The 11,674-nt window shown below is 32.1% G+C and overlaps 1 protein-coding gene across 3 annotated transcripts; it reads right to left on the bottom strand.

Annotated features, from left to right (window-relative positions):
- Positions 1–4,563: 4,563 nt before the first annotated feature.
- On the bottom strand, positions 4,564–8,427 carry ECHID (enoyl-CoA hydratase/isomerase D). Of its 3 annotated transcripts, none has more exons than XM_047293652.2 (9): positions 8,113–8,421; positions 7,913–8,035; positions 7,488–7,589; positions 7,226–7,264; positions 6,483–6,581; positions 6,271–6,318; positions 6,041–6,136; positions 5,679–5,801; positions 4,564–5,129 (listed from the first exon to the last, which is right to left on the bottom strand). In XM_047293652.2, exons 1-9 carry the CDS (start codon positions 8,401–8,403, stop codon positions 5,013–5,015), a joined length of 1,038 nt encoding a protein of 345 aa, XP_047149608.1. In that variant the 5' UTR covers positions 8,404–8,421; the 3' UTR covers positions 4,564–5,012. The 3 variants fall into 3 exon arrangements, with proteins under 3 accessions (XP_047149608.1, XP_087960311.1, XP_087960312.1); XM_088104186.1 differs by having other exon boundaries at positions 4,927–5,167; positions 8,113–8,427; XM_088104185.1 differs by lacking the exon at positions 7,488–7,589 and having other exon boundaries at positions 8,113–8,422.
- Positions 8,428–11,674: the final 3,247 nt, after the last annotated feature.

Genomic DNA, 11,674 nt, shown 5'->3' on the forward strand with positions numbered 1-11,674 from the left:
TATTTCATACATATATATTGTTTAAACAAATTTAATATTAAAAATAAATATAAAAAATACTAAATAATATATAATATCTAAAATACAAATTCTAAATTTAAAACAAATCAAATAAAAATTTAATTAAATATAACAAAGTACAAAAACGAATAAAAAAACCCTAAACCCCAATTCCAACTCCCGTAGTAGCTCCAAGTGCGGAGTAGCTTCAAGTCGAAGACGGACTGCAGTTCCAAGTGCGGAGAAGGAGAAGACGAACCGCAGCTCCAAGTGCAGAGAAGATGAACCGCAGCTCCACATGCGGCGAAGAGGGACCGCAGCTCCACATGCGGCGAAGACAAACCGCAGCTCCATGTGCGGCGAAGACGAACTGCAACTCCTCGTGCAGCAAAGACGAACCGCAGCCCTCTCAACAGCACTTCCCTACGCCCCACCTATATGCTCGATCTCAGCTGCACCCTCTGCTCCAACCGCAGCGACAGGGGCTAAATCCGCATCTCCATCAACGCCCTATTCTCCTCCTCCAATCCCACCGCCTCTCTCTAGCACCCCGCCCTCATAACATGTTCCAAAAAAATATCACCTTTAACCAAACATTCTAATTGCCTTCAAAATGCCGCAAAGAAAAAACACTGCAACAAGTTAACACGAAGTAGTAATTTTCCATATGTCTGACTTGATAACCTTTAAAAGAAATGGTCAAAAATGAGGAAGGAGGGGAGGAAGGGAGAAGCGCCAGTAGAGAGAGAAAGAAAGGGGGTGTAGGGTTTCAGAGATGAAATGCGGCAAAGAGGATATGAGAAGAGAAAGGGGTGGAGGATTTGTAAAAATTATTATTTTATTAGATGAAGAAGGGCAAAATTGTGAATTGGGAGGTGTAGGACGAGACAGGTGAGGTGTAAGGAACACCGCTCCATTTTTTTTTTGTCATCTTGCCAAGTTGATATTATTTTATTATCTTAAAATCTTATATTTTAAAATTTACGACTTTCTAATATTAAAATTTCATAAATTAATAACATATAATTATATAATTGTGTTATTTTCTAATACTATAATTTAATAAAAGTATACAATTATAAAAATATATAAAATATTAAATTATTAAATTTATAACATTATAAAATTCAAAAGAATAACAAGTTAAAAGATAAAAAATAAAAATAATATATCTCTCTAAGATATTTATCAAATATATTATATATAACACTCTCCCTCAAGTTAGCGCATACAAATCATATGTATCAAGTTTGTTACTAATATAATCAATAAAGACTCAGTGAAAATATCTACTTTTGTACTCGAGTGATACCAAATTGTTAATTATTTGTGAAGACGACATACCAACCCAGGAGATTCCCCTTGAGCAATAAATTTGGAAGGTTGCTCCATATAAATCTCTTCTTGCGAATCGTCAATGATATCCAGTTGATAAAAATGTCATTTTTGAAGAGCCGCCATGACCATAAATAAAATAACAAAAGTTATCTTTGATATTGGCCAAACACACCGATGACAGAAGAGAGGTCAAGAAAAAAAGAAGACGTGGATGAACAGGAGAGAGAAAAACCCCTAAAAATCCAAGCTTCTTCACCAAGGATAAATCTTGAAAGAGGAGAAAGAGGCATCCTCGACACTTTGAATCGCTATCAAAGAGGAGACAGGATGTGCCACCATGCACGCAGAAAAAAGAGTAGATCCACAACTTTGAAAGGCGCTAAGAGGGTGTAGGAGCTTTGATGAAGGCATCATTGACAAGACAATGGTCGCTTGGCTGAGACGATCAAAATTGTGTGGTCCAATCGAATCTAGGACTTCATCAACGACGATAGAGGACATCGTCCTTGACAGCGACGATAGACGGCACTGCCACCGGTAACGGCGGGTGTAGTGGTAGAGACAACGAAATTTTTTTCCTAAAAGAACATCAGACTTTAGATATCATATTAAGAAGTGGACTTTAAGCCTAACTCAACCCCCACAAATTTGGCTTATAAGATGAGGTTTGCACCCACTTATATACTATGAAATCGTCTTACCTTTACTCGAAGTGAGACTTCTAACACCCCCCTCAAATTGAGATATATACATCTCGAGTGTGAGACAAGACATTATGGGTGGTCTAATAGTGCTCTAATAGCGGGTGAAACAACATGTCAAATAAACAACAAATCTCGCTAGGATAAGTTTTAACCCATGATTATAATACCATGTTGAGTATAGTAAAAGTTATATATGAAATTAATCTCCCTTGTGTTGAATATACACATAGGATACTCTATTTATAATAGAAGAAATATGGGCTAAGCCTAAAATACAAATAAGGAATAATAACAAACAAACTAAAGATAAAAGATAAAGATAAGATATTTATCTAAGATACCTAATAATATAATATATCTAACACCAACAATAATATTTTATTTTGTTTACTTAAAAGTGACCCTTATTAAAAGAAGATATGCCAACAAATGTTATACAGTTGTGGACATTAGACAAAACAATTGTGTCTATCAAGATTTGATATAATGATATTCATGTTTATATATTTTGTTGGAAGCACTTAATTAAAATAACATGTATTTGTTTATCTTTTCTTTAACGAAAATAATTAAGGTGAGAACGAAGCTAGAAAACTAACTAGAAAGGAAACTTATACAACTAATTAAAGAAAACAAAAATGTATTTGCATGGTTGGTGTTGGACATGTTTGGTATTAGCCTTGATTTTTTATTTCAATGGATAATCATTCGTCTATGTATAAAGTTAGTGATCTAGCACGCAAAAAAGCTTGATGAGGAGAAGAACAAGATTGTGATTGAAGAAATAAGGAAGTTAATTTTTGTCCTTAAGTTTTATAGACACAAATATAACTAAATTAGAATATATTTAGAGGATGAAGACAAAAAAACATTTAAGACATAAGCCATTAAACTTTGTTATTGAGTCATGCATGTCAATTTAAAGAATGTTGTAACAATGTACTAAATTGATGTACTAATAATTTATGTATAAGATTTCGAAAATTATAGTGAAATGAAATATGAGATGTTGGTGGAACCACCTTAGTTGAAAATAATTAAAAGTTAATAGATTAACATGGTCAATAAAATTGAACAACTGAGTTTTTTTATAAGAGTGAATCAACATAAATTTTATATCAATCTCTTTTCTTTTCTTCCATCCATCGATATATTATTTATCACATTATTTTATCTTACTTGAAATTCAAAGAATTTTCAATATTAAATTTTAAATATTGGTAAAACATGTTTTACAACCTTGATGGATATGATTTAATAAAAGTCAACACTCTTCTTTGCAAAATTTGTTTATAGTTTAATTCATCCTATTTTTAATTTAGTATATTATTTTAACCAAACCAATATAAAGTTCCTATGTTTTTTCTTTTCTCTTTATCACCTTTTTTATCATCTTACCTAATCCTATAATTGGATTTTTCTATTTGTTTAAAAACATAGTTTTAAGACAGGACTTTTCTAACTTATGTAACCACTTAAAAGTGAACCAAATTTTAGTTGAAAAAAATATTCTCATATATTATAGATTCTAAATTTTAAGGTTAAGGATATTTGAATAATTTCTGATTTTTTTTATTTTTTTATTTTAAATTAAAAATAAAAATTATTAAAATATTCATGTATTTAAAGTATGTCTTTTTTATGAATAAAGATTTTTTTTAAACTAACTTTTGGTACACTCTAAGAGATTACATAAGTTACCAAACCCCTTTAAGATAATATCATTTATTGCTTTTTCATATCACAACAGCACACATCACACTCTTCTTACATAAGGATCTAACCAACAATTAATACTTTCTTACTTGCGAAAAGGTTTTAAAAATCAAACTCAAACTCCTTATGTTGCTCTATCTTTTTGTGTGATTCATGCAACCTAATTAAAAAAAATGGTACTCTTTAGCAAATTGTCATTGCCAATAAATCTTTCATGGCCTAGGTCTTGCCACATTCATTTTGTCACCACACGTAGTTTTCTTGTTTGAGAAGTCTTCTTTTATAAATGACATTGAGAATGAAAGTATAAAAATGAGTTTGCCCACAAAACCCACAACGTGCAAAAACTCCATCGCTAAGCCTCGTTTTAAGGGGGTTTATTTTTAGCAAGTTCACACCCCTCCACAAAGCTAGTGAGTTTAGCTCGCATTGATAGAAAACAATAATTAAACTGAAAATATTATTTATTGTGTAAAAGTTTACCTATTTTAAAATCCAACTACAAAGTGTCCAATAAAAAAATTGTTGTCCAAAAGTGGCATAGTTTAGATATTAAGCCACTTAAATTGATTGGATCACCCCTATTCAATTTAGAGTGGATCTTCTGAAAAGTTTGTACGTTTCGAAGTTGATTATAAAATAATGGGTGATTCAGAAAAATATGTTAGGAACAAGAAGTTATACCCAAAAATGTTACTCTAGCAACCCCGTATATCCAGATCAAAGATGCTCTTTTGTAATCTGAACATGCCTCATTAAGAAAGTCAAATGAATAATGTTAGTAGGGGGTGTATGCCACATCTCATGCAACAAATACATCATCTTTACTCCGAATATACATGGTGTGTTTCACCGTATCATATCATATCCAAGTATGTCGAGTACACACCGAATATTCGCAGAAATATTACACAACTAGTGGAAAACTATTCTGAAACTTCAGAAGCATAAACCTGTAAAAGTTCCCTTAAGCATCATGCATAATGAGCTTTCAATAATCCATGATTTCAGGGGCAAAACTGAATTTCAGAAGACCAAGTTTTGAGAAAATCAACGGAAATGTATATTCTGCGGTCTTGTTTACTGAAGCTGATAATCTTTTCAAGAAACGGGACACAATAGTTAAATCTGAGAAATCTGTTTATTTTATCATTATCAACCTCACAGATACGTTTAAAATGGGTAAATTAAGGACAAGGAAAATTAAGGGCTAGAGGTCCATGCCTCAAATTGATGGAAACAATTGACAAACATTTAAGGTCGCCGTTTGAACTTAGAAAAATCAGGGCGTCTACGTTGCAAATATGCAGTCTTCCCCTCTTTAGCTTCCTCCGTGCCATAGTATATCAGTGTTGCATTTCCCCCAAGTTCCTTTAATTTAGATCACCAAATACAAATTAAGTATTCATCTATATGAATCAAGACAAGGGTAAAAAATGTTAACATGTAGACTGAAGGAGAGATACATCAATATAAATTCATCATTGAAAGCATTGGCATATTCAGTATAACTATATTGCTTCATATTATATTACTTCTCTAAAAAAAATTATATATTACCAACCTCCAGAAAGAAACTATTTTCTGTCTTAATTAAAGCAACACAAGATCACTTTCGAATATATTTTTGCTAATTTCCTTATGTGGGAAGTCAATCAGTAAAGTTTTTCACTTAAGTAGATGAATTTTTTAGATTATTAACAATGTACAAGTCATACTTGTTGGTTGAACAAATTAAATTACCCCTTACGCTAAGAGTAATGCTATTAAATATAAATATTACTTAAATCCTTCAATTTTATATATATTTATGAAATAAACTTAAAGTACGACATTGTTAACTAGAATGAACTAATTTATTGCTGATAAAAAAAAAACTATTGCATAATATTTCACATAACATTAAAATCTTGAATATACCTGAAGTCCAGAATGTCCATCATCCACTGCATTAAGAGCAGACTTGAGCACCCGAATAGCAGTTGGACTGTTACTCAGTATTTCCCGACACCATTTTATCGTTTCTATCTCCAAATTCTCAAGCTAGACCAAACCAAAACATAGCGTTCACTGTAAGTGCAAGGCTGATGTTGGAGCATCTATTTCTGCTATTGCTTTAATTTAAATAGCTCCCTATTCCGTAAGTGTTCCTTGACAGTTTAATTAATTTTCCAATTGGAATACAATATGTAATACTCAAACAGTGAAGTAACATTTCGTAATGCTTTCAGCAAAATGAGAAATTAAAATTAGAGTCAAATTCTATACAAGAAAAAACTCACAGGTACAACAGTGTTGACAAGGCCCATTTTCTCTGCTTCAACAGCATCATAGAGCCTTGTGAGGAACCACATTTCACGCGCTTTTTTTGGACCTACCTGTATGAACAAGGCGAGTTTTTATCTTTGGACTGGAAATATCAAAACCATGCAGCAAACAAAATCCAGTACCATCTAGAATAGTATAATCGTGGAGTCAATTTCCAACAAAATAAATCGTATTTGATTCTTACCAAACGAGACATGATAGAACTTCCATAACCAGCATCAAAGCTTCCTACCTTCCATACGTACAAAGATAGAAAGAATTACAAATCCATTATTATATATCATTACAGAAGAGGGAGAGTGAGGGTAATATAATTTTGCCTTCACAGATTAATAATATATTCTTGTATGTTTACTTATTATGCGTCTTAGATAAAGGGGAAAAGGGTTCAAGAACCTTAGGACCAGTTTGGCCAAAAATAGCATTATCTGCTGCAATAGTTAGATCACAGACCATATGTAATATATGCCCTCCACCAACAGCATAACCTGCTACCTGTTTTAACGTCAGAAAAAAGTTTGCATATAACAAGAATAGTAAAGAACCAAAAAGGAACACGATATCATATCTTTATTCATTAACTGAAAATTTGAAGCCTAGAGTTGTAGGTGTTGAAATAACAGGTAGAGGGGCACATTAAATTTTACAAAACTGAAATGCATGTTATATTAATCTTGAGTTGACTTTTTAAAGAAGAACAAAGCTTAAAATATCAAGACAATACAAACAAAACAATATATTACAAGTAGCTGAGTCGCGGGACATTTTTGTGTTATTAGTTGTTTGATGACCAGTCAGACCATGACACGACTAAAAGTTGTTTTATCTTCCAATTAATACTTAGTAAAGTATACTGCAATACTATCTGCGTTGTAAATTATTTGTTTTGCAAGCAAAAGTATTAGAAGAATGGAAAGGACAAGGGTTATCGTTCTGTTTCCTTTTTTTTCCCCGCAGAGGATTTAATGAGTAACAGAAAGTCCTAATTTTGTGGTGTTCCTTGAGTTGCTTTTGGTCCAATACTTGTACTACTTTAAAAATCAAAAGGAATATGTATTTTTAATGTTGTCATGTCCCTTATTTTTTTGGTTACCACATCGACCCTAAGAACAAAGCTGCAAAATGGTGCGGCTGAGTACCATTGCAATCACTGGCTTAGGGAGGCGGCGTATCTGCACCTGCAATAGGAGAAAAAAAATGAAAAAGTAAGGAAGGAACATTTTACTTTTGAATAATAAGCATTAACATTTGTGTCATTACAAATAACGGGAACCACACAATAGAAGTTGAAGACTCATGGTTCACTGAGATGAATGGCTCAAAACAGACAAGGGATTAACTCGTGTAATGGGGATCACTTCTATTCACCCAACCAGAAAAATCTGAACTCAACCAATATACCTGCAAGTCTAACACATTAAGGTTGCTAAAACTTCCATCATCAGAATAGCCATCGTCAGTCCTCAAAGCCTGGTCACCACCACTACAAAATGCCTTGGTTCCCTACAACATGTCATCACCTCATATATTGAATGATCTCAACATTTTAATTTGCTTCACCTGTTAGTATTCAATACTTATCCAATAACTTTAATAATATTTAATAAAATGCTAATTTAATCACCATTCATGATATTGTACTTTCATAAATATATTATTCATATCGATGTAATAAACTTCTTAATCATTTTGAAATGGTATAAAATTTTGCGGATAACAATATTAAATTCGTGGATGGATTGAATATAAATTCATATTACAGTACGAATTTCCAAGAAATAATAATTAATTAATAAATAAAATTCAGAAAAGGGAGAAGGAGGTACCTTGCCAGTGAGAATGACGACCCCAATAGATGAATCATCCCTGGCGTCAGTGAAAGCACTCATGAGCTCCTTCACCGTTTTGGGACGGAACGCGTTCCTTCTCTCTGGCCTATTAATACTTATCTGCAACACAACATTTACCGGTTGCGTTGCGATAACAGCAGAGTAAGAAAAAGCAAAGAGGATTTGAGAAAGTGAACCTTGGCAATTCCTTCCCCAACTGCCTTCTCGTACACAATGTCTGTGAAGTCATCGGAAGCGGTCCTCCAAACGACGTCGTGAGAGGGGACTTGGCCGTGAACACGGCCGAAGCTGTTGTCGGTAGTGGAAGTGCAGGTGAAGGTAAGTTCAGGGGACGCTGCGGGGGCGGAAAGGAGGTGATTCTTGACAGAGGCGAGCCTTCTGATGGCGGTTTCGAGGTCCTTGTTCTCCGCCATTCGATATCTTAGACAGATTCTGAAGATGATGGTTTGCTTTATATTCAATCGCATTCAACATTTGTAGCGCTTGTCGTGGCACTTTGCGATAAGAATGAGATAAGGTAAAGTCAATGAAATTAATGAAGCTCTGTACGGGGGAAATGTTCATTTCAAATTATTTATAATTATCAATTTTTCTTAAACTTTTTTTTTGTTTCGCGTTTATGGAATTTACTAAAATTTTCTTATATTATGTTAAAATACTATATTCTGTTCATTTATAAAGTTATATATTATCAATGCAGTAATTTTGCATAAATTTTGTAAATCGGAAAATTTAAAAAACTAGGATTTTTGGGTAAGTTGTATTTGAGGAAGAGTTTATAAGAAGAAGCCGTATTCAATGCACATGATTTGCGCATGATTTGCATTTTTCTTTTTTAAATCAGAGGTTATGAGTAGTGTGCACCGCTTTATTTAAAATCAACTTAGTCTAAAGTCGGGTTTCTTCACCGAACTGATTAATTTGCTTTTTGAAATTATGTCTCTTTGATCAATTGTTAAAAACATTACGTTCAGAATTAAGTCGTGTTTCATTAGTTTAACTTCGTTATAAGAAAGTCGCTATTATGGTTGACAATTTCTGACCTCTGTTGAGTCCTTGTGGGGATGAAAAAAAACTTTCATTATGATTAAATGTAATTAATTATATACTTAATCAAAGTGAACTTTTACTTAAGTTAATGTTGTAATTCTGTTAGAAGACTTCAGAAACTAAATTACACTTAAGTAGTACGATGGTTTGAGGACTTCTTACTAAAAAAATAATTTAGATATAAAAAAATTGAAAAAGTTGTTGAAATCGTATGACTTAAATATAACTCTACCAAAACAAAAATCAAATAAATAATAACAAAGTTGTACTTATGACTTTTACTTTTTCAATTTTTATCCTAAATTTCTTTATTTTATTTTATATAAACAAAATTGTATTTTAATACTTTTTTCAAAATATAAAAATAATACATTTTAAAAATATTTTTATATATAAATAAAAAAATAAGAATATGTATAAAATTTAATAATCAAATTATTTAAAAAATTTGAAATAAAAAATGTTTACATAAAAGGTTCAGAGAAAACAACCTTAAAAAGACAAAAAAAAATATTTTTTTTTATTAATTAAATCATCAAACATATCTCAAAATAAAACTAAATATTATATAAAACTTTAAAATATTTAAATTGTAACATTCCATTTTAATAGTATAAAACTACTAAAATTTAAAACATTACTTATATGATAATAGAACATATACTTGAATACAAACCTACTAAAAACGAGAAATATCTATCTCTATAAAATCATCTAACAACTCATCTGCATCTCCCTCACCTATCGTTGGAACAATTGGAAAGAATGTCTCCCTAAGTTCACACCATTTAGGTGATCATTGCAAAGGACAAAAACAACACAAAGACAAACAATATAAAAGTAAGGGTAAGCTAGATACAAAATCATACATCATAATTCTAAAGCAACTCATATAAGAATTATATATAATTTAATCAAATCCCAAACATCTTAACATGCAATGACCTAAACCGTACTGCACGAACTTAGAATGAATGTCGAGCTATGGCGGTTTGTGCACTTGTGGTGGCCTCTATTGCTTTGCAAAGCCATTGTTAATGGATTTTACCTTACCACCCACACAAGGTTAGTCTGTTACCGCGTCGTAAACCATACGAGAAACACCTAAACTAGGACCTCCTACTACTCTCACCACATGTATCAATCTTCTCTACTTGAGAATGAAAGATCATTAGAGTGTTAGGATAACCCCCAAGATTGAGCTCCCTACATTCATTCTAAAGATACTTGAAACCATACCGAAGGAGTCCCTCTGTGGAACCCATTTTACCAACCGTGAAACCATTTGAAAACATATGATACCATATACACATAACCTTCACTTTTACATTGCATACAAACATATATAACACTGATTATGCTTCAAATGACCATAAACAACCCCACAAGTCATCAAAAATCACATGAAACCATTCCATATTGATAGGTTGTCGTTGAAGCTATCAAATTAATACTACTTTTCAAGGCAACTTCAGTATTGCCAAGTAGTATTCAAGAAAGTAGACAGGGTTGAAGTAACCCTGAGTCGTCTCCCAACGAACACGGAATTGCTTTTGAATATCTGTGACTCTTACGAATGCTATGCAATGCTTATGAATAAAAATGATGTTTGGAGAATGTTTAAAGAACAAATAATAAACTTAAAAACAGTTATGATTAAATAGGCTAATTCCACTACTTTTCCAAGATAGATTCATCATCGGTTATTCACGGATAATTGTTCAATTGATTATTGTTTAAGTTTCAAATTAATTAAAGTACATTCTTAATTAATTTGAGGGCGATCATGCATTTAATCAAAGTAAATTCTCAATCAAATGCAAAACCTTTCTAGATTATTCACAATAAATTCAACCAAAGTACATTCTCAATCAAATTCTATTGTGTTTAATCATGTCTATTCTTAAATCTCCTAACCAAGTTAAAAGTTAATCAATCAAAGTAAATTCTCAATTGATTATAGTTGAAATTATTACTACCAACCAAAGTACATTCTCAATTGATAGTAAAAACCATTTAATCATATGAAAGTTCCTAAATTAAATTAAAGTAGATTCTCAATTTAAACCTAGAAACCCTAGAACTCATATAATCAATATGCATGTAGATTCAAACATATTATGATGCAAAAATATTTGTTTTTAACAAGATAGAGAGATAAAAGACATAGAGAGAATAACTTAAATCAATAATCAAAGTAAACAATTGCATTAATTGAACATAGCCCTAGATGCTTAGCTCTCCATGAATGGAGTTGAATACAAGATGAAAGAAAAGTGAGAGGAGTATGAGAGAAAAAATGAATTGAAGTCCTCTGGGTCTCTTTAAATAGGGGTTGATTGGGCTTGGACTCTGAGTATTCAGTTGATAGAATCTTTTATCTTATATCTTCCAAATAACTAAAAGATTGTAACATTATTTGGAAGATATTTTCTGTTGATATTCCCAAATTAAATTAATTCAACAACTGAATTTTATTTTTTTATCTTTTTTGACTTTCCAAAATTGCACTAATGCCCTGAAATTTTCTCTATCGGCGCTTTAGCCCCAACTAAATTCTCCAAAATTGCACCAGAACCCATGTTGACCAGTTTTGACCAGACTTAAGCAGTGTTGACCAGCTTTGACTGAGGAAGGGCGCGACCAATGAGAGCTTGCCACGTGTCAGCCCTTTTCCACCCAAAATTA

Source organism: Vigna umbellata, chromosome 1 (assembly GCF_029865625.1).
Source record: "Vigna umbellata cultivar VRB3 chromosome 1, Vumbellata_1.0, whole genome shotgun sequence".
NCBI lineage: Eukaryota > Viridiplantae > Streptophyta > Magnoliopsida > Fabales > Fabaceae > Vigna > Vigna umbellata.